This window comes from Lathamus discolor, chromosome 7, assembly GCF_037157495.1.
Source record: "Lathamus discolor isolate bLatDis1 chromosome 7, bLatDis1.hap1, whole genome shotgun sequence".
NCBI lineage: Eukaryota > Metazoa > Chordata > Aves > Psittaciformes > Psittacidae > Lathamus > Lathamus discolor.
Window position 1 is genome coordinate 531,672 of NC_088890.1, and position 22,273 is coordinate 553,944.

The 22,273-nt window shown below is 60.5% G+C and overlaps 1 protein-coding gene across 3 annotated transcripts in view; it reads left to right on the forward strand.

Annotated features, from left to right (window-relative positions):
- The first annotated feature begins 3,562 nt into the window (after positions 1 to 3,562).
- The window catches only part of NCKIPSD (NCK interacting protein with SH3 domain), a 35,472-nt gene continuing 16,761 nt past the window's right edge, over positions 3,563 to 22,273 (forward strand). The window contains exons 1-5 of one of the 3 annotated variants that reach the window (XM_065687215.1): positions 3,735 to 3,808; positions 8,445 to 8,585; positions 8,855 to 8,919; positions 18,836 to 18,948; positions 19,698 to 19,902. In XM_065687215.1, the coding sequence (XP_065543287.1) occupies positions 18,902 to 18,948; positions 19,698 to 19,902 (252 nt within the window). In that variant the 5' untranslated portion in view covers positions 3,735 to 3,808; positions 8,445 to 8,585; positions 8,855 to 8,919; positions 18,836 to 18,901. Of the gene's footprint in view, positions 3,809 to 8,444; positions 8,586 to 8,854; positions 8,920 to 18,231; positions 18,454 to 18,835; positions 18,949 to 19,697; positions 19,903 to 22,273 lie in introns of those variants that run through there. The other 2 variants (XM_065687214.1, XM_065687213.1) reach the window with 2 other exon arrangements.

Sequence of the window (22,273 nt, forward strand, 5' to 3'; positions counted from 1 at the left end):
GCAGACATAGGTACAGACAAAGCTCGTTAAGGTCCAACCCCTGCCCCGGGCAGGGACCCCTTCCACTGGAGCAGCTTGCTCCAAGCCCCTGTGTCCAACCTGGCCTTGAGCACTGCCAGGGATGGGGCAGCCACAGCTTCTCTGGGCACCCTGTGCCAGCGCCTCAGCACCCTCCCAGGGAAGAGCTTCTGCCTAAGAGCTCAGCTCAGTCTCCCCTCGGGCAGGTTCAAGCCATTCCCCTTGGCCTGTCCCTACAGGCCCTTGTCCCAAGCCCCTCTCCAGGGGAGGGGACTTCAATAATGTTTCTATTAATTACTATATAATCAGTTAATCCCCAGGTGGAGCTGGTGCTGCTGCAGGAGGGCAGGGCACCAGCCTGGCCCCTGGCCTGTGCTGCTACAATCCCTTTGCCAATATTGGCCCAAGGATTATCCGAGGCGGTGCCATCGCTGCAGAGCAGCACACGGTGTTTGGGAGCTTCCCAGGCCTGCAGCAGGGGAGCGGGATGGGAATGCCCTCCTTTGACAGTTGCTTTAAAAGCTGCGAGAGCAAAACGTCAGGGTAAAAGTCTCTGTTGCTCACACGCTGGTGCAAACCAGGGGTCACCCAGCCCAGGCTGTGTCCTCAGGGGTTAAAGAGGGGTGACCCAGGTGAGTCCCTCTGCCTGACGCATCACCTCATGTGGCTCAGGACCAGGTTTGTTTTCTTTCCGTGCTGCTTCGCACAAACCCCTCCGAGCAGTTCCTTGTGCATGTGCAAAGGCAGTTGTGTAACTGCCAGCCTGGGGCACGCTGCCCACCACCGCTGCGCTCAGAGGGCAGGCCTGCAACCAGCAGGCCCCGGGCCTGGGGAGGGGTGTGTGGGGGCACGGAGCGATGGATAACGGGGGAGCAGCGGCCGGGCTGGGAAGAGGCTCGAAGGCTTCGCTGCTGCTGCTCTGCTGCTGCTGCGGTGGCACCAGGCTGACCCTGCGCGCAGGAGGTGATGTCCGTGCCCAGGGCTGGCAGCGCCGGGGGGATGAGGCGGCCCCGCAGAGAGAGAACCTGGGGCGGGCTCTGGAGCCGCAGCAGCCCCTGCCGAGCGCGCTCCCGCAAGAAGCCTGCCCCTGCTGCGGGTGCCCCGAGCGCGGCCCCCTGCGCGCTGCGGCTCCCTGCGCCCTGCGGCCCCCTGCGCGCTGCCTCTGGCACCGGGCGGGCGGACGGGAGCCCCTCTCTGCGGCCGCTGCTCTGTGCAGGACGCGCCCGTCCTGCGGCTCCCCTGAGTCTGGTCCCCTCCCCGGTCGCTTCCGGACCCGCGGACGGGACCCACCTTTTCCTGCCAGCCCGGCCCAGCCGGGCCATGGCCCGGGGAGGCTGCAGCGGGGCCTGACCCTGCCCCGGGGGCTCTGCAGGGCGAGCGGCAGAGCCTGGGCCAGCCTGGCTGGGCGCTGCCCCCCGGTTGCCCACAGACCCCTTCCCTTCGGCCCCAGGCTCGCGGGGAGCTCATCTGGGGTAAACTGCCCACTTTTAGCCCCAAACCGGGGGCTGCGGGGGGTGGAGGTGCCGGGAATCGCCACGGGCCGGCTGGCCGGAGATGAAACGCGTTCCTGCGGCCGGCGCCGGCTTTCCCGGTGGATGGAGCTCCGCTTTGACGGCGCTGGGGACCTGCCGGGGCGTTCGATAGGTGCCCCCACCTCGCATTGCGCTGAGCAGGGCGGGAGCCATAAGAGGCAAAGGACAGCCCGTGGGCCCCCGGGGCAGAAGACAGCTCTGTCCCTGTCCTGGGCTGCCGCCCCTTGAGGAGCCGCTGGATTCCTTCCCCGAGCGGGGATGGACACGAACGTGGCTTTTATGGAGCCAGAGCACGACGTTTCCCCGTGGCCGGGCAGCAGCATCCGCGCAGGCAGCGGCCCCAGCGTCACCGTGACCCCTGCCCGGGGCAGGGCAGCGCGCCCCGCTCACCACACGGCCCCGGCGCTGCGGAGGGCTCAGCATCGGGCACGTCCCGCTGCCCCCGGCCCTGCCCCGGACGCGGGGGCTCCCGGTGGAGCCGGGGGCCCTGCACTGGTGCTGTCACCCGGCCACGCTGCAGCCGCGCCCCAGCCTGGAGCCGGGGCAGGGCGGAGCGCACCAGGGACGGCTGCAGCCCCGGCGGGATCCCCCTCCCGGCACCCCCGGGCCCCCGCCAGGCCGCTTGCGCCCTCCCTCCGCCCCGGCGCGCGGTGCTGCGGGACGCGTCCCTGTCCCCCGCCCCACGGCCGCTGTGGGCAGCAAAGGGCGGCGCTGCCGGTGCCGAGGCGGGGGCTGGCCGGGGGCTCCCCAGGCCAGGCTGTGAGCGGGCAGTTAATGCAGAACAGGCGCTGCCCAGCGCAGCCCAACCGCTTGTGTGTCCCAGCGGAGCGGGGCCGCTGCGCCGGGAGCTGCTCCCCTTCCCGTGCAGCGCCTCCGTCCCCCGCCGCCCCCCCGCCTTCTGTGCTGCCGCTTTCCAGGAAGCGCGGCTTCGGCAGGGACCGGCCGCTCCTTCCCCGCCGGCCCCCGCGGGTTGCGCAAGGGGCCCGGAGCCGCCGCCGCTCCCCCGCGCACCGGGACCGCAGGGAGCGGCCGGGACTCCGCGGCCCGGAAGGGGCCCCGGCAGCTGCCCTGGGCCGCAGCGCGGGCTGCGGCGGAGCTGCAGGGGGGGATCGGGAAGGACGGGTGCGGAGGGGGCGCCCGAGCCTGCCCCGGCAGCGCGGAGCTGAGCCCCGGGCTCCTCCTGGAGCCTCTTTGCGCCGCGGGGCCGGCGGAGCGCGGTAACATCCGCACACCTCAGGGCGCCGGGACCGGTGCCGCCGCCTTTCGCAGCGCGCCGGGGGCCCGGCGCTGCCGCCATGGTGCTGCCGCCATGGTGCTGCCGGGCAGCGCTGCCCTGCGCGGCCCCGGGCCGAGCCGGGGGGGGCACACGATGGAGCTGCCGGGGCTTCGGCGGGGCTGCCGCGCACAGCCCCAGCCCCTCGGCGTGCCTGGCGTCCTGCGGGGCTGCTGGCCGCGGGCCGAGGGTCGGGAGCCACCCGGCAGCGATGGAGCGAGGCCGCGGCTCCAGGATGCGCCTCCCGGCGCTTGCAACCCACAGGAACCCACGGGCCCAGCCTGGGCTGGGCGGAGGGGACCCTAAAGCTCCTCCAGCCCCAGCCCCTGCCCCGGGCAGGGACCCCTTCCACTGGAGCAGCTTGCTCCGAGCCCCTGTGTCCAACCTGGCCTTGAGCACTGCCAGGGATGGGGCAGCCACAGCTTCTCTGGGCACCCTGTGCCAGCGCCTCAGCACCCTCACAGGGAAGAGCTTCTGCCTAAGAGCTCAGCTCAGTCTCCCCTCGGGCAGGTTCAAGCCGTTCCCCTTGGCCTGTCCCTGCAGGCCCTTGGCAAAGCTGCTGCTGCCCCCTGCCGGGCGGGAGGAGAGGCGTGGCGCGGCCAGGGGCGTGGCGGGGAATGTGACATATAGGGAGGGGGGCGGAGCCTCGCTGCGGGCAGCTCCGCCGCGCCGGCAGGGGGCGGTACGTGTTGGCGGTTGGGGGCGTGGCGTGGCGGTGACGCGAGGGGCGTGTCCCGCGGAGGTGGGGGCGTGTCCCGCCGGTCCGGGCCGCTCAGCTCCGCGCCGCGCCGGAGGAGCCGGTGCCGCCGCTGCCATGTACCGGGCCCTGTACAGCTTCCGCTCGGCGGAGCCCAACTCGCTGCCCTTCGCCGCCGGGGAGACGTTCCTGCTGCTGGAGCGCAGCAACCAGCACTGGTGGCTCGTCACCCGCGCCGGCTCCGGGGAGACGGGCTACGCGCCGGCCTCCTACCTCCAGCGGCTGCAGGTGCGCGGGGCCGGGCAGCTCCGGGCGGGCGGCGGAGCCTGCGGTCCGGTTCGCGGTGGCGCGGCTCGGAGCAGCCCCGTGCGCTGCCCGCGCCCCTCCTGGAGCCGCCGGGCTCGGCCGGGGGCAGCGGGGCGAGCGGACGGGGCTCCCCGGCAGCCCCCGACCCGCGCGCGGCACCGTGCGCCTGCCGGGGCAGGGCTGGGGGGGGGGGGGGGAGACGCGTCCTGCGGGCGCCGGGTCCCGGGAGCGCCAGCGCTGCGGGGCCGGGGAGGGCGCCGGGAGGACACGGGCCGGGTGCGGGTCCCGGGCCGCAGCGCGCAGGTCGAGGCCGCTTCCCTCCGGCAGAGCTGGGGGAGGAAGGCAGGGAAATGCCGAGGTGCTGCGCGGGGAGGTGCGGGGGACCCTGCTCCCGGAGCGCCCCCGATCCCGGGTAACGCCGGGGTCCCCCACCAGCAGCCCCGCTGGTGCCAGTGAGCAGCGCTGGTGCGGTCACCTCCGTGCCGGCCGCTCAGCCGCGGGGGCTTCCATTGCCCCCCAGCACAAGGGGTGCTCGTGCTCCTTCCACCGGCGCACGGGGGCACCGGTGCTAAACCCGCACCGTCCCGGGGCTGGGAGGCGCCACGGCAGCTGCCCGTGCCTGCAGTGGCAGAAGTCGCAGCCAGGCCGGTGATGCTGGTGATTGCAGGAGCTCCGAGGGGGCTGCTGCAGCCCTCGCTGGGTCGGAGCAGGGAGGAGGCACCTTTCGGGTGCTGCAGCAGTGGGTGAGAGCCCAGCACCCATGCAGTCGTGGGAGAGAGGTTGGTTACAGCTTGTGCGGTGCAGGGGCTGCGTAGTGGGGGCTTCTGAGGGACAACGTGGCCCCTGAAATTAAAGCAGGCCTTTCGTGTAAGGCTAACTCATCACTGGGGGGGAGGTTGTGCTTCTGGGCCTTGGGATAGCTGTGGGGGCCGTGTGCTTGAAACCCTTTGCATCTGTGAATGGGGAACTGCACACGAGTGCTGTGAATGGTACAGATGGGGCGCCTGGCTGGAAGGGGGGGCAAATCCTGCGTTCCAGTGAGCTGCTGCTGCTCCTTCTGAGGTTGTGATCAGCAGCCCCTCAGCCTCTAAGTGTGGGCTGAGCTTTGCAGAGCACCCCAGTGCCACCAGTGCGACCTGGGGGCCCTGTACTGGTGTTAGGGCACTGCTGGGTCTCTGAGCTGGCTGTTTGGTCCAGGAGCTGCCCTTCCTGCGAGCCTGCAGCCTGGCCTGACCGGAGGGGACGTGTTGTGTGTCAGTAAGCCCTTAAGCTATTTACAGGAGCTGTTACAGAGCAAAACTCGCACTGAACTGCTGGGTTTTAAGCCCCGCGGTGACGCAGCTCCGGGCTGCTGCTCCTCAGTTTCCCCTCTGCAGTCCCCTGCTCTCTGCCTGTGTGATGTGACGTCTTCTCGCTGCTGCCGTGGGTGCAGGAGCCTCCTCCCAGGCTGCCTCTGGAGCTGCCTTCCTGCATCTCTCCACCGTGCTCCTACCGGCTCCAGAAAGCTTGTACATGAAGAGCGTTTCTGCCCTGACTTTACGTTCATTTCTCAGGTTGTGTTTTGCTGCAGCCTCAAGGCAGCGTGCAGCCTGCCAGGCTGACTCCTGAGCACCCGACACGAAGGCATTCACATCAAAGCAGTGCTGCTGCTGGCTTTGTGAGCCCTCTCCTCTAGTCCAGATGAAACTTTCCCAAAAGCCCATAGAGCCAGCAGCAGGAAACAGAGGAACTTTCCCTGCATCTGCTCATCCCTTCTGGCTGTTAAATTTCTGGCACCTGAACTTGCCTGATGGTGCATGAGGCAGCAGGATCTCGTTTGCTGCTCTGCAGTTGCAGTGATGCTCTGTGTCTGTGACTCTGCTGTTCCTGCCAGCTCTGAAGAGCTGCTCGGAAGTGAAAACCTGCTTTTGTTGATGGGAGAAGGCACCTGCTGGCTGGGAGCTTGCTCGAGACTTTGCTGCGTGGCTGGGATGAGGGCAAGCAGTTGTCACCCCGGTTTGGGTGCCGGGAGTAATTGGTGTCAGCGGTTTGGGAGGCAGTAAATGCTGCCCCGGTCACAACAGAGGGAGACCACAGCTGATGGTGGTTGGTGCTTGGCAGGCAGGGGAGGCGGCCAACGGGAGTCCCCCTTGCAGGGGTGAGCTGTGGCTTCCTCTGCAGCACAGGCAGGTTCAGGTGAGCAGCAGGCTGCAAACAGGCGCAGCAGCAGCAGGTCCCTGTGAGGAGGCTCAGGGCATGGGTTTGGGCTGCTGTTGGTGCTGCCCTTGGCTCTCCGGGGCATCAGCTTCCTCACCCGCTCCTCTTGATTCTCGGCGGGTTTTGCTGAGTGTTCACAGATAAGGGAAATTCACGCCTTGGCTTCTGTGGAGGAAGAAATAATTCCTATTTATTCCTTAAAGCTTGTTCTTGGCTGATGCCTTTTCATCACAAATGTGGCGGAATTTTGTACTGCAATCCTTGTGGCTCAGTGTTGCTGTTAAAAGGGCGTTAGTTGTGTGTATGTGTGTGTGAAAACAGCCAACAGATCCTTCTTAGAAACACGTAATGCCTGTAAGAAACACATTAGGGATGAGCCAGGGCACCAGAAGGTGCAGACGATGTGAAGTTCATTAGAAGTCAGTTGGAAGCACCCAAGTTCAGTTGGTGTTCCTGCTGATTTTACTCCTCTGTAGTTCTCACTGAGTTCCACTGTGGGTTATTAAGAGCCATTCCAAGTTGGGGGCCACCCTGGGATAGGTACGAAAGCCATGGGGCAGCGAGAGGGAAGGATGGGGCAGCAGAGCGGGCTGGAAGGCCAAACCCTGCTGCAACGAGGCTGATGGCCCAAGTGCCGTTCCCACTGGGTGGAAGGTGCCGGCAGCACCAGGCTGGGCTTTAGCCTCCAGCTTGGTGCTGATGCTTAAGAGATGTACAAGTGGCAGAGAAATGGAGGCTGCGCTGGAGCTTCACGTGCCCTCTGGAGTTGGCCACTCCAGGAGCCCTTCCAAAGCTGAATGTGCACTGTAAAACACTCAGTTTTGAACGCTTCCGTAGGAGCAGGAGGTCCCTCGGTGTCAGGGGGGCACAAATGCTGAGTCTAGCAAACAATGTGTCCTCCCTTTGGGTTGAGCAGCCTGTACATCGCTGTGCCTTCACCAGGCACCTCGGCTGGGCTTGCCCCCTCTCTGGTCTGTGTTCCCTGTCAGGGGGAGTGTTGGTGCCCTGAGGAGGGACCCGCAGCCGTACAGCGCTGTGCTGGTAATGCCAGGGGTGCAGAAACAAGGGCTGGGTTGCGGGGTGAAGTGGGAATGGGCTGGCACGCTGGCTGCTGCACCTCAGCTGCATTAAACCATTAGGAAACAGCTTCGAAGTCGCTGTTGATAGTCTTTTCAAAATGACTGTGACTCTATTTGGAATAACAGAACTTGGCTGCAGTGTGGGGTTAGAGCCTCTGCCCAGCCAAGGGCCTCTGGTCGGTCACGCTTTCCTGCTGTACCTCTGGGGGAGCAGGAAGGGGCCGGCTGGGTGCGAAGCTGCAGGTGCTGATGGCCAAGGGGCTTTGAACCTTCAGGTGAGAAAATGGACCCAGCCGGGAGCGCGGCTCGAGGATGCTCTCGCTGCTGCTCGCTGTATCTGCCACAGGAATAAACAGGCTGTGATAAAAATACGAGTCAGCTCGGTGCAGCCTAGCAACAACCGAGCCCCTCCTGCGGGCTGAGCCCTGCGCAGCACAGGTAGCACCGGGCGGGTGGGCGCAGGAGCCGTGCCTCCCTCCCGCGCCCTCCGGCTCCTGTGGAGGAGACGGCTCAGTTCACTGCCTCGCTGGAGAGCTCCTTGGGTTTAATCCGGTTGCTTTTCTGCCAGGGTAGCAAATGTTCTGGTCCGGCGATGCTCGTGTGGAGATGGTGATGATGGTTGTGAGCACGGCGTCGGTTGTGCAGTGTCAATGAAACAGATACTCCTATCGCAAATCCCCGGTCGCTGGAAACTGAGCCTTGGCAATTGTGCTTTGCTGTAAGAGTTCCTTCCTCCAACTACGCAAAATCCAGCTTTACCCTTGGCATTCCTGAGCCCTGGCACAGCTCCTCTGGTTGCTCCTGGATGGAAGGCGATGGTCGTGGTACAGGCCATCTCCTGCGCTGGAGCCTGCATCACTGCTCGTCATCGGCTGCAGGTTTGCTGCTGCTGTCAATGGGCGTGAGAGCTCAGCTGCAATACTCGCAGATCCTGAATAAGCGCTTAGGCTAAAATTAAAGCTTTATTTTGGAGGCAGAGCAGCTGGGAGCGCGCTGCAGCTGAGGCCTCTTCACACACGCGAGAAACTCGGAGAATGAAGCGTTCTCCTGCGAGCTGTCGCAGGAGCAGACACGATCGTGCCAGAGCTGCTTCGGGGTGAAGTTTTGCTCTTGAGGCTGGGTTACAGTCAGGGGAATTCGAGCCATTACTGATTACAGTAGCTGAAGACTCGGAATTTTAGCCGCAAGTTCTGCAGTCTCTCACAGTTCAGGTGATTATAAGTGCAAACACGCTAATGGTCTGTAGCGTCTGCTTTTGCTTGGCTGTGAAGACACGTTCTTGCTTTTACTCTGATGAGAAATAAGTAGGCTTTTTGATATCTCATAAACATTGTCCTCGACAGGCGTCTATGAGCAGCGCTGGTGATCGGGGCTTACTGCAGAAGTGCTGTGGCTGGGTATGGAGATGTCCAAGAGCCTACATCTGCTCTTGAGCAACGTGGCTCTGCTTGCCTGCTCATGGGACAGCAGGTTGTATAGCACAGGTACGTCTGTCTACAGTAACAGTGCCAACATCAGGTCAAGCTGGTGGATGTGCTACACACCAGCTCTGCTAAAGGTGTCCCGCCTCCAGCCATCACTGTCTTCTGCTGCCTCGAGATGAGTCCATTGCTGTCCTTGCCTTGAACAGGGCACCAGCAGCTCAGCAGCAGGTTGGCAGATGGCTTTGGATGTGAAGGGTCTGAGGGTGCCTGTGCCTGGGCTTGTGTTTGGGCACCTCTTCTCATGATCCCACTCTTGTGTTTCCTTACAGGGTTTCCAGCATCCCAGCAGGTGACCTCTCAGTAGGGAAAAATCCCGAACAAAAGTAGAGGAGAGGTTTGTATTGAAAGCAATAAACCAGGAAGTTCATGGAAATTGATTTTTCTGAGATCGTTGCTGCGTGCGAAACACAGAGAATACGTACAGAGACCGTGTGAGAATACAGAGCTGGGATGCAGGAAATGCTTGTCCTTGGAGAGCAGCGTGCAGGTGGTGTTAGTGATGCTGGAAAGCAGCACGCAAGAGAAGAGTAACCTCTGCTCACAGCAGCCTCTGCACTGGGAGTGGCTTTGACAACAGCAGACCATGTCGTGGTCACTGGCTGACCTGAGAAGGTCCCTTGCGAGGTCTGGGGCATATTTAATCCCTTGGGGAGGGTCAGATCCCGTGGTATAAAATGGGTATCTACATCCATGGAAACCAGGTGAACGTGTCTGTGGAGGTGGCTGTGAGGAGAGCTCTGGTCCTGAAGCAGAAGCAGCCGCCTCTTTGTCTTCCCTACTCGTGTAGCTCAGATGTACATGAAAACAAACAGAATTTTAAAGAGCATCCCAGCCTCCCCCCCCATAAAGGATTTAAACGCTCTCATTCCCAGCCAGGATTACGTATTCAGCGGATGAGCTGTCAGTCTGGGCGCTGGGAAAAGGGTAAACTCCAGAAGTAGTTTCTAAGGAGGGAAGGACAAGCAGCCGTAGTGCGTGACTGTAGCATTAGATAGTCCACAAGGATGCTGACATCCTACGTGGCCAGTGCTGTAACCAGAATCTGACAAGGCTGTGCCTGCAGACTGCTGTGCTAACGAGTGCTACCTCGTGATGGGGAGGAGGTCCCGTTCCCAGGGCTGCCTGGTGAGTGGAGATGACACAGCAGAGCCATGGGCCCGGCAGAAATAATTGCTCTCAATGCTGGGGCTGCTCCTGCTGACGGGCTGTGAGAGCAGTTTGGTCCCTGTGCTGCGGCAGAGAGAAGTGGAGGCCAGTGCAGCTGGAGGAACCCGGTTCATGCTGCTCCTGTGAGTTGGCATCTGGAACTGCAGTGGCTTGTTGTATTCAGAGGAGAAATTCTCACCTGAAATGGCAAGTCTGTTGGGTCCCTGGAAAGCCTCCTGTGGGCCCTGGCCGTGCTCATTGCCCTCTGGGCCTGAGCCAAAGCAGGAGCTGTGGTGGGTCCTGGTCCTGCCTCTGGAGGAGCATCCCTTTGCTTCCCCAGCCAGTGGCTCACAGGGTTTTGACCTTTACAGGAAGGACTTGCCGAGCCTGATTTGTCTTGGTCTTTATCACGTGGCAAAGCCTTCGATTTCAAACAAGGGTTCTGAAGCCTGTCCTGTGAGAAGTGGCTCAGGACACCATTCACAGGAGTGAGCTGTTCCTGCCCGCTGCCCTCCAGCCCCATCGCGCTCTTGCTGCGGGGATGTTGAGCATTATTCTGGGCAAAGCTCTGTTGGTGCTGGCAGAGGAATGGAGCTGTCCCGAAGGCAAGACCCCGCACCCTGCAGCAGGAGAGCGTGTCAGCCCTTCTGTGTCCGCACCCTGCCATGCAGGGCTGTTCCCTTCCCTCGCAAGGGAGCAAAGCTCTAGCAATCCTTGTCCCCTTTAGCATCAGGCTTCAGCAGGAAGGGGAGGTAATGTTTTGGCAGCGTGGGCTTTTTGGAATGAGGCGAGAGGTTCATGGGTTCGTTTTTCCTGGTTGGTTGTTCGCTGAAGGTGTTCAGGAGAAGCTGTCTCTGCCTTCCGCCTTGGGTGCTGCTCACTTCTTGGTTACTGCGTTGTGAAGCTCATGTCTTTCCTGCTGTCCATCGGGCACAGCTCAAGGGACGGTGCTGTCTGGCTGCAAGTGTAGTGAGCCCATTCCCCCGACTCGGGCCGCCTTTCCTGCTAGGGAGGTGTGCCTGTGGGTCGGTGTCCAGCTTTGCTGTGGTGCTGGTGGGGTCTGATCTGCACGGCTTCGTCCCTCTTTCCTGCTCAGAGGCTGAGGTTTGTGCCCGTGGTCTGGAGCTGCCGCCGCAGGCTGATGCTTCAGTTTGTTCAGCTGCTCAAGAGCTTTCATTCCAAAAAGAATCGAGCTGTCGGGCTGAGCATGCTTAGATAACGGCAGGCTGCGGGGCTTTCCTGCTAAATCACTGTTCCGAGGTCGGGCTGGACCTCTGGTGGGTCAGAGCTGGTAGTTATTGCTTGGTTTATTTGTTTCTCTCTTACGAGAGGGGCAGTGTCTTGTACAACGGAAACCTGAGGGCAGGCCCCAGATCCAAGCCTTCCATTATAGCGAGTAGCAACAAGGAGCTGAGGGAGGAGATGAGGCAAGAGCTGCAGAAATAGACCCTCGCCCACGAGGAGGAGGGAGTCGCCTGGAAGCTGGGATCGTGTCCTGATGAAGAGGCCTCCAGTGCCCGTCCATGAGGTTTGTGCCTGGGGCCGTATCTGCAGAGCTGCTGCTGCCGTGGCTGGGGTGGCAGCTCCCATGGCTCCCGACCCCGCAGCCTCGGGCTCGCGCCAGGCCGAGCTCGGCCTCGGAGCCGTGTGCTCCTGCTCCCGAGGCGCAGGAAGGCGCAGCGGGCAGAAGGCAGCGGTGCCGGGCAGGGGCCCGTCGGTGGAGCTCGCGCGGTGCCTGCGCTGCGGTGGTGCCGCGGAGCTGTGGCAGCTCCTGTGAAGCCCAGCCGGCCGCCTGCAGAGATGAGGCGGAAGCTCCTCACCCAGCAGACGCGCGCAGACCTCGGTGGCCTCTCGCTCTGGTGTGGTGGCAGCTCCTTGCTGGGTGCGCTTGGTGAATTGTGCGGTTTTCCAGGCTGCTTGGACGCAGCCTTTTCCCCTGTCCTCCGGAGGACATCCCTGTGGTTGCAGGGGGATGCAGGGGCGCCCTGCTTTGACCATCAGCTGTGCTGTGCAGGTCAGCAAGGGCTCCAGGAGGCAGGTCCAGAGCCCATTTTCCTCTGTGCCCAGGCTTGGCTGTTCCTGAGGAGCATCTGGGGAGAAGCTCAAGTATCGGAGGAGCCCACGTTCTCCAGCGTGTAAAGAGTAATTGTGTGAAAACCCAGCACCTTGAGTAAGGATGATCCTGACAGTCATTATGCACTCACTGCCGAAGCTGGGGGTTCCTGAGCTGGCAGAATCGGTGTTTGCAGCTGAAGGCATTTTCCATTTGACATGAGGAAGCCAGTGTCCCTTGAAGTGCTGGGCTCTAGGTAATGAAGGTTTTGGCTGCCCCAGAATTGCCTTTACTGACTTAAGCTGAAAAATGCATTCCTTTTAATGTGCTTTTGGAATTGATTTCATGTGTCTGTGCTCCATGAGCCTGAAGGCCAGAGGGAGCAGTCATCCTCTGCTGACCCCCGCAGAAGGGTTTGGAACTGGATGAGCTTTAAGGTCCCTTCCAACCCAAGCCAGTCTGGGATTCCGCGACCTCAAAGTTATATCGAGCTCTGGTCACTTTAAAGCTTTTGAACACCTTTAATGCACTACTAAAGGCTGAGCAGAGAAGTTCTCCCAGCAAAGCCCCTGTTGGCAGCGTTTGGTGACTCTTTGGGTGTGAGGATTCGTCCCACTGGAGGTGGCCTGGGGAGATTCCCTGAAATACAGCAGCCTGCTCTGGCTGATGCTGCTGAGCGAGGCGGGTGGTGATGGGGTGGATGTGGTGTGTGACGAGGGGGATGCACTGATTGATGCTGTAATGAGGTGAGCTGGGTGTAAGGTCTGTGCGTGAGCAGTGAGCAGCCCTGCTCATGGAGGAGTCTTGTCCTCTGCCCTGGGAAGCGAGGAAAACAGGATTAGGCCGTTCTGCTGCCCGTGCACAATGTCCTAAGAGGATGTTACCCCCGTTCCAGTTTCTTGGTGCTTTCTGGGCTGCCTGTGCTGCTTTAAGCTGCCACAGGAGATGGGATTATAACCCGCAGCTAGAGCAGTTGGCTGTTTTCCCCTACAGACAGTGTGGGACACCAGTGAATTGCTTTTCTTCACAGCTCGCCTCTCACTCCTCTATGGTGAACTGGCAGCACATCCAGCTGAACCGCGGAGTCTTTTTTTAACATCCAAACCCCACTAAACAACCCCCAGAATTTGTTCTGGAGCTGAATCTGGAGATAACAGCGAGTCAGCCTCGCCGCTCTGCTCAACAGAGCTCAGCGTGCAGTTCTCGAGGTGCTTTTGTAGGGCAGCGATGCTGTCAGCCTGCCTGAGTTTGCAGCTCAGAACCATCATGTGCTGTCCACTCCCACTGCCTGCAGGCAGAAAGAGCTCGGGAGGCTGTTGGGGCTGCAGCTCCCAGTGCTCGGGGGGGGTTCTGGCTTTATGATCGCGCATGTAACAGTTGTAGTTGTAAGACACTGCTATAAATCTCAGTGGTATCTGTGTTTATTTTTGTGCATGAGTTAGCATCAGCTTTATCATTGTCACGGCAACACTCATTGCGTTGCCTGGTGTTGGTGAGTATTTGGGTGCTGGTTGCTCCGGCAGAGATAGCTGCTTTATGAGGACTAAACGTGCTTGCAGGGGCAGCTTTCACCTAACAGGCACGTCAGTGTACTCAGGTGTTTTGTGTATGGCCAACGAGCATGATCCACCTCTGGAGTGCAGCCTGTTTCAGCCCCTCTGCCCCCTCCCCGGCTGCCCTGCACCCTCGACAGTGTTGAAATGGCTTTGCTGTGATGAGCTGCTCACCTGACCTCGTGTCACTTTTGTGTAGAGCACTAAGCCAGAAGCACGATGAGCAACTGAGCATTCGAGGGTTAACCTGTACTGGGAGCCTGGCTGTCACACTTGTTTAAATCCCTAAAGAGAGTTTTGTATCCAGGTTAAAGCAATGAAGGCTGCTGGCAGCTGGAGGGAGGCTGTTGGGATGGATGTGCCCTTCTACTTGGGTGGAAACTTGTCTGGGATTCCCATTTGGAATCTGCAGCCCGGCACATGGGAACTGTCTGGGATGGCCTGAAAATGTCTGGGAGGCGGTTGTTGGGTATCCCAGGGTTTCCTAGCACTGATATTCCCCGTACCTGTGCCTGAGACCGGGGGGGGCGGCGGCGCTGTGGGCAGAAGTTGCTGGCAAGATCCATATTATGGGAACATTATAGAGAAATGATGTTTTTTTGGGGCGCCTGCTTTGGAGGAGCTTTGTAAGTGTGCTTGCTCTCCTGGGTCCCTGGCCTGAAACACACCCTTACATTACAGCTCCTCCAGCCCCTGCCCCGGGCAGGGACCCCTTCCCCTGGAGCAGCTTGCTCCAAGCCCCTGCGTCCAACCTGGCCTTGAGCACTGCCAGGGATGGGGCAGCCACAGCTTCTCTGGGCACCCTGTGCCAGCGCCTCAGCACCCTCACAGGGAAGAGCTTTTGTGCATCCAAACACCGCTCGTGCCGGCGCTGCCCCTGGTGCATCTCCTGCCAGGAGCTCGGGCTCGGGCCCCAGCTTGGTTTGCACAACCAAAGCCCTTCCCTGGCCGCCCCTGCCCGGTGCCGCTGGCGCGGTGGAGCAGCGCTGGCCTGGTGGAAACCCCGCAGAGCGCAGGGATGCAGCCCCGCTCCTGGGCTGCCTCTTTGTCAGAGGAGCTCAGCCGCGGCTTTGTTTGCTCGCTGCCGAGTCGGAGATGCTGCAGGTCGGTTCCCATCTGTTTGCTCAGTAACCAGGACACTTGCCCGTTGTTTTACTTGCGGTTCTGTCGTGCGGTTTCAAGTGCTCCAAGGCACAGTATCTTTGTGCTGACAAGAACAAGTTAATGCGTATCTGAGCCAACAGCCTGGGGGCTGGAAGTTTCTGATTGGAGCTGCAAAAAGAAGAAGAGAAAGGAGCGGAATCTCCCTCAGCAATGCGAAAACCAAACCTCAGCCCATTTGGCTGAGCTGTGTGGTTCGGAAGGGGGAACTCGCACTTGGTGCAATCTCTCTGCCGTGAAAGGCGAGTCGATGTTAGTAAACGGATCATTCACATCTGGAAGGGTACGCACGTGGACAGGCTGGTGGTGGCTGGGGCCGGGCGCTGTGTGACCCGAGAGGCGGCGATGGGCTGCGGTTTGGGTTACAAAGAGCCAGGCTGTGCCTGGGCACGCCGCCGGGTGAATGCCCCGGTTCCAGCGGTGCCGGCGCAGCTGTGTGACAGCCGAGCTGCCCCTGCGGACAAGACTCGGCCTGTCTCGTGTTGTGTTGTGGGAGCCGGAGCAAGGGCGCGAGGGTGGGAGCCAGCCCTGCCTGGGCACCGCCGGGGCTGCAGAAGGAGCCACAGGCACGAGGGCATCGGCTCCGGCACGTGCGGAACAGCGAAGGCCTTTGAGCACTAGAAAGTGGGGAGGCAGGAGGGAAACCCGCGCTGCTTCCTTGGACCAGCCGCCTGTGGAGGTGAAGCTGAGCCTGCCACATGCTGATGGGCTGCTGCTGTAAATGGGGAGGCTCAGCCCCTCCGCGCTGTCGGCGCGTTTGTCTGGAGAGCGCAGTTCTGGAAGGGGGGATTATTCTGGACCGTTGGGCAGGTTCTTCTGTGTGAGTGCGTTCAACCAGCGCCGGCGGAACGGGAGGGGGCCTCCAAAGAGGGATGGGGACAAGGCTTCCATAGCCCCGGAGAGGCACCGTGCTGCCTGCACGAGGGCACCGGCAGTGCTGGCTGGAGCGCTGGGGTCTCATCAGCCCATGTGCAGAGACACGTCCTGTGCTCATGTGCTGTCTCGGGGGGGACCCTCTTGTGGCGGTGATGCTGGTGTGAGCCGGGGTGATGGCTGTGCCCATGCTGGCCATGCTTGGGGATGCAGGAGGCATCCCAGAAGGATGCTGCTGGACAGCCTGGCTTTGGCCATGGGGAAGGCATCCTTCCTGCCGGCCTCAGGATGGGATGCAGAGCACCCCAGGCAGTGCTGAGCTCTAGAGCTGCCCTCATCAGGGGCAGGAGGAAATTGGCAGCAGGCTCTGGGGAAGCCCTTTGTTTGCTGGTGTTATTAGCAAGGAGAGAGGAAGTAATGATTTATTGATGCTTCTGTGATTCTCCTACGCTGGGCTGTGAAGGAAGAAATTCTGTTTCCCAGCTGATGTTCCCGGCTCTAATTGAGCTGTGACTTGCTCCTGCCCGCAGCTCGCCTGCAGGGTGCTGGCGCTGCCCTGGGTCTCCAGCACCCTGCCCCGTCAGCCCGTCCAGGGTCACTGCTCTGCTCGCACAGAGCCTGGTCCTCACAAGCTGTTCATAGCTCCCAGCGTTCCTGTGCTGCAGAGATCGATTGGATTAAAGGAGGAATCTCTGGCAGGGGTGGCAGCCGCTCCCTGTGGGGTGATGTACCACGTCAATGGGGACGATACCTCACTGAATAGCCCGCAGTTTTCCCAGTGCGCTGGGCAGAAGGTGCTGTCCTGTTGCTGCTCATGGTGCTGTGCCACCTGCACCAACCAAGGAGACCCTGTGCCCACCCCTGGGGCATGTATGGCTGGTTCCCCACCACTGGCACTCACCTATCCCAGCCTCCTGGGACTTGCTGTTTGGCTGTGCCAGTGGTGAGCTGGAAACTGGTGAAGGATGCAGCAGCGCTGGGGCTCTGCCAGCCCCCTCCCTGTGGTTCCCAGCCCAGCTTCAGTAAATCTCGCTTAATTCCAGGGCTTTACTTGGTGCATGTCCTCTGACAGCAGCGGTGCCCTTTTCATGTGCTCCCTGCTTCTGCGTGAGCCTCAGCTCAGTGGCGATGAGCAGAGCTTCATCTCTGCATCCTGGAGCATGGGAGAGGGCAGGGTCCTGCGGTGAGAGCTGGCTGCTGAGCACCACCGCTGCTGCAGAGCGCACAGGCTCTGCCCCGTTACTGTGCTGCTGGCCTAGAATCCCAGCCTGGTTTGGGTTGAAGGGACCTTAAAGCTCCTCCAGCCCCAACCCCTGCCACGGGCAGGGACCCCTTCCACTGGAGCAGCTTGCTCCAAGCCCCTGTGTCCAACCTGGCCTTGAGCACTGCCAGGGATGGGGCAGCCACAGCTTCTCTGGGCACCCTGTGCCAGCGCCTCAGCACCCTCACAGGGAAGAGCTTCTGCCTAAGAGCTCAGCTCAGTCTCCAGTGCTGGCCCCAATGCCGGGTGTCCTGCAGACCCCCAGTGCTGAGACCCTACTCCCGGCCGGCGCCGCTGATCAAGGAGGGAGATGATTTACAGCCAGCATCAACCCCATCATAAACTGCAAGTGGCAAGTTAATGCTTTTTATTCCAGCCCTTGTGACAGGGCCCCATTAGTAGGGGGTTGGGGAGTGGGAACAAAGAAAGGAGCGCAGCAGCTAAAAGCCGGTTGTCACCGCACGGCTGCATTAGTGGGAAAGGGCTGTTTTATCAGGAGAGAAGCACCCTCTCCGTAACAAATGGCATCGGGCAGGCTCCAGCCCTGGGTTCCTGTGGGATGTGGTGCTCCGAGCAGTGCTGCCACTCCCCTGGGAGCAGAGCACTGGAGACTTCTGCTGCTGCCGTTCCCCAAGGAAGCGCGCAGCTTGTCCTCATTTTCTCAGAAAATGAGATCCAGGCTCTGCAATAACTTGCCTTTCCTTCCAGCGTGCCTCTAAATGTGTTCCGATGCTCTTTGCTCCGTTTCATTGCTTAGGTCTGTGGTCGGGGTGGTGAAATGCTCCCTATGCCATATGGGGCCGTCGGGGGCTTCATCCTGAATCTGGGTTCTGAGTGTTGGCTTTGCCCTGGGTCCGATACCTTAAATCTGGGCTGTGGTGTTAACATCGTCCCAGTTGCTTTCTCCCATCTCTCTTTCCTGGGAAAACAAAAAATCCCTATCCTAAATTTTTCCTGTCCAAGGCTGGGTTTTGCAGGGGGCTGCTCCTCCCAGCCGGGGCGGGGGGGTTTCCCCAGCCTGCGGTAGCCGTTAATTCACGTTTGTAATTAATCAGGCTGTAAATAATACATTGCCCGGCACCAGCGGCTGGGCTGGGGGTGCTGTGGAGGCCGTGCCCCTGCCCCGTGGGGAGGGCTCGCCTGCTGCAGCCTCCGAAGGCCAATTAAGGTGCGTCCTTGATGAGATTCCTGCCCCTCCTTGGCTGGGTAGATGGATGCTGTGGTGCAGGGAGGGGGGCTCAGCAAGTGGGGCTGAAGAGGGTTTCGGTGCTCAACCAGCTGGGGTCTGAGTGCTCCGCTCCCCGCTGCACTCATGGGCTGAGGCTGCCGGTGCTGGTACCCAGTGATGGTGCAGAGCCCCCCGGTAGCCTGCGGGAGACCTGTGGGTCTGCTGCAGCCGGGGCAGGCTCAGCGCCTGTCCCTTGCCTTCAGTCCCATCAAGGTGTTCTCTTCTGGAGGGTTGTCAGCTCTTGGTAAAGCCTTGAGGAGCGTCCCAGCTCTGGGAGCCTGCCTTTCCTTCTGTGCCCCCTCACTCCAGCCCTGCCAGCCCAGGGAACGGCGTCTTTGCTGTTCTTGCTTCGAGGCTGGTGTTTGTTTGAGCTGCAGTAAGCAGAGCTGGCCCGGCTGGCAGGAGCGATAAACGTTGCTATGACAGCTTGGGTGGAGGTTTGGAAAAGGCACTTCAAGTTGCGAAACGGCCATCAAGGAAACAGCAAGCAGAAACGCAAACCCAGAGCCAGCAGGCTCCGAAGGCCACCGGATGTGGGTCTAACATCCACAGCTGTGCCTTTGTTCCCCAGCAGGGCAGCAGGAGCAGACACAGTTGAGTTTGGGGTAACGTGGGCTTCGCAGTGGGATCTTGAAACCTCCGTGCAGTGGGCTGAGTGTTCAGGGCTGCTGCATGGTCCTGAGGCTTGGCCCTGCTCTTCCTGCAGGGATGATTGGGCTGTGGTGCTTGTAACAGTGACTTTCTTTGCCAAGCACCACCCTTGAACAGGCACACTCAGTTTGAAGCATGGGTTCAAATACGCTTCCTCTGGAAGGAGGGAAAAGTGGGATGTTGCTTGAATGAGGCGCTGGCTCTGGGGGCTGTTTCTAGGCCATTGCCTGGTGCGGGGCCGGCGCTGGGGGTTTGCCATGGCCTCTCACAGGGCCACAGCTGAAGCGGTGCAGTAACACGCGCGATGCTGGGTTCTTTTCTCAGGTGCTGGAGCAAGATGTGGTTCTGCAGTCAATTGACCGCGCCATTGAGGCTGTGCACAATGCGGCCATGAAGAACGGAGGGAAGTACAACCTGGAGCAGAGGGATGTCCTCCAGTGAGTGCAATGGGTGCCTGGGAGAGTGAGCGGGTGCAGGGTTGCCAGCGTGTGATGCTTGTGTCTGTGTCTTGGGAATCAAGCGGGATGCCGTGGATCTGAGTCCCTGTGCTGCGAGTGCTGCTGCTTTCAGTGTCCCAGTGTTGGAGCTGGCAGCCGGTGCTGCTCCTGCTGCAAACAGCACCCAGCAAAGCAGAGCTTTGGTCTGTCCCTGTGCACGTAAAGAGGAAGCTCTCAGCTGCATTATGGGCTTGGAGGAGAAATCCAAGACCTTTCTGGATGCATTTTCTCCTCTCGACCAGGCAGCAACTGCAGAGGCTGTTGGCACATAACGCGAGGTCCTTAATGTGTGCTCAGATAATTGCTTGTGAGGAGCATTTTGTTTTTCTCTGGCACCTCGGGCTGTGCTGGGGCGCGCGGGTTTAATCTCGGTTGGACAGCGAGCCTGAAGTGCCGGCAGTTCCTGACGCTGGCGATGCAATATGTGACTGTGCCCCGGGGAAGAGGCATTTTTAATCCAGCAAACCGATGAATAAATCATGGGCTCTGGCAAAGCCTCTTCCTTCCTCCCCCAGAAGTGCTTCCTTGGTTGTTAATGAAACCAGAGTTGGTGTTTTAAGTACTGTAACCCGTTCTGGTACATATATATATAGCCCAAGTGCTATAAACCATTGAAAGTATCACTCGAACGTTGCAGCAAGGTCACTCCCTTTCACTTTGCTCTTCCTGATGTGGCCGCTGTGTTCCAGGAAGCTGATCCATCACCGGAAGGAGACGGTGTCCCGCAAAGGGCACTCCCCCAGCCCGCAGGGGATGGTCATGACACAGTCCTCCAGCGACCACCACCTGGACGTGGCGCGGCAGCAGCCCAACGGCGTGTGCCGGACCGGGTACGAGCGGCACCACAGCCTGCCCAACACCGAGGTGGAGGAGGACGATGAGGGTCTCTATCAGGTAACAGCGCCTGGGCGCTTCCTTGCTTCCTCTGGTGGCAGCGCGTGGCTTGTCCTGTTGAACAGGACTGCAGCTGAAGTCACGAATCCGGTGTTTGTGCTGCCATTACTGCAGTGCGAGCTGATGCTGTCCCTTTGTAAGAGGTCAGGGATGGTCCCTCTGCCATTTACACTGGCGATGCTTTTTGGGATCCTGGAGGGTCTGTGGTTTTACGGTGACACATGAGATCCACGTTACGTTGCGTGACTGTCTCTTGACAGAAGTTTCAGGCCCACTGGAGCTTGAGGGACGGTTTTGAGGTGAGCAGCAGAGCTCCCTTGGGCCCCTGGCACAGCTTTGCTTCCCCTGTGTTAGATCCACACAACAAGATCCTTGGTCCTGCAGCATTTTATCTCCTGCGGTTGCCTGTTTTTACTACTCAAAACATAAAACCCCAAAGATGCTGCTCGGTCCGCATGTTGCTCCTCATGACGAATTAAAGGTGAATCGCAGGAAATGTGGTTTAGAGCAGGTTGTTTCATCTCCGTGGCACACAGTCCCAAGGTCTCTGTGCGGTGCCAGCGAGGCTTCAGAGAAGTATCCCAGGGTGGATGCAGCGGCTGGGGTTGAGTCGATGTGGCTGATGACGCTGTGTGGGTGTAGCTGGATGTCAGGGGTAAGGGCACCAAGTGAGGGTGAGCACAGAGGGTTTTCCCCTACAGCTGAATGTGTGCACTGCGGTTTCCGTTCATGTCCCTGGGGTAAGTGGTTGGAGGCACGGTGAAGAGGTGCGGCACACGCCGTCAGCCCCAGGCGAGGCTTGTTTGGCACTTGGAGAGCTGCGGGTCAGCAGAGGTTAAAGGGAGCTCTGGGCCAGGCACAGCACCGATCCCTGCTCACTCCACTTCGCTCTCTCGTTTTGTTTTGCTTTCTGGGCAGCTCCATTCTCACACCTGTGCATGGTGGGCAAAGCGAATGAAGCTCCTTACAGCCCATGCCCAGTGCCGATTCCCTGCTGGGGGGAGGATGTTTTCTTCCCTTCCTTCCCCTTCCTTTGCGGGGTTTTGGTGCTGTTCATCCTCCCCTCAGCCCCACACCTTGGCTGGGATGTGGGGTGAGGGAGGGGATGGCCATTGGTTGTCCTTGGTGGTTCCTGACCGTGCAGGGGCTCACAGCTTGGGCAGCACCAGCACAGGGAGGTTCATGTGATGCTTTAGGCTCTCACCGCAGCACTCGGACTGTGGTGCGTGGCTCTGCTGCTGGCGGGGCTCTGGGCTAACATTGGCTCACAGCTGTTAACGTAAGCACCAGCCTGCAATAGCTGGGTTAAACTTGCATGGTCAATTTGCAGGGGCTCCTGAAGCCATGGAAGTGCTCTGGGAGCGCCCAGCTTCAGCTCTCTCCAGCACTGCCACGTGCCTGCTCGGGGCTACGGGGCTAAATCCTGCTGGCCCAGCAGCCCCAAGCGTGCTGGGGCCCCCCTGCTCTGCAGAGCGGGCTCTGCCTTGAGCACAGCTGAGCTTTGGGACCAGCCTTCCTCCCAGCCATGCGGTGCGGGCGCCCCTCCCGAGCTGTTCTGGCCTCTCTCAGCTGTGCAGTCTCTTTTTGGACCCACACGGATCGTTTTTGGGGCTGGATGCACGTATCATGTAGCACTTACCCTGAGAACAATGCGGGCTGGATTGACGGGAGCAGGAGAGCTCAGGCTGGGTGCCTGCAGGGGTACCTCGCGCTAACCCACCAGCTGAAGGGGCTTGTGAGGAGGTGACCTGTTATGTGACACAGTAGAAGGTTGGATGTGTTGGGTGTGGGTGGGAGAAAGGGGCCGAGAGGTCCCTTTGTAATAGCCTTGGTTCGCTGTGCACCCCCCTGTGTCTTCACTTGCCTGCTCGGGTCCCGGCGTGGGCTGTGGATGCTGTGTTGTCAGCTTCTGGCACTGCATCTCGAACGTGACATCCTGAAGATGTCTGTCTTGCAGGAATAGCTTTGCTCCCATTCCAGAGGAGATTTCTGCCCTTCCCAGACCCAGGAATAAAAGAAATACATTTTTCATCCTCCTCGTTCTGAGCTGTTTCGGATGGAGACCTTCCAGGGCCTCAGCCCTTCACTGCAAGCCTGGAAGCACTGCCAGGTCTCAGCAAAACTCCTCTTGCAGGGCTAAACCCCCTGCAAGGCTGGCACTGTGTGGTGGCCCCAGTGCTGGTGCCGTGCGCTCCCACCTTGCAGTGCTGCTGCAGGCAGGGGGGTGTTACTGGTCAGGGTTATCCCTGAGGTCACACCTCACCGCAGTAGTCCTGGGTGAAAGCGGTGTTGGTGATCGTGGTGTCCGGACCCCACAGGAAAGGGTGAGTGTAGGAATCTGCATCTGGAGGCAGATTCCTGCTGCCTTGGT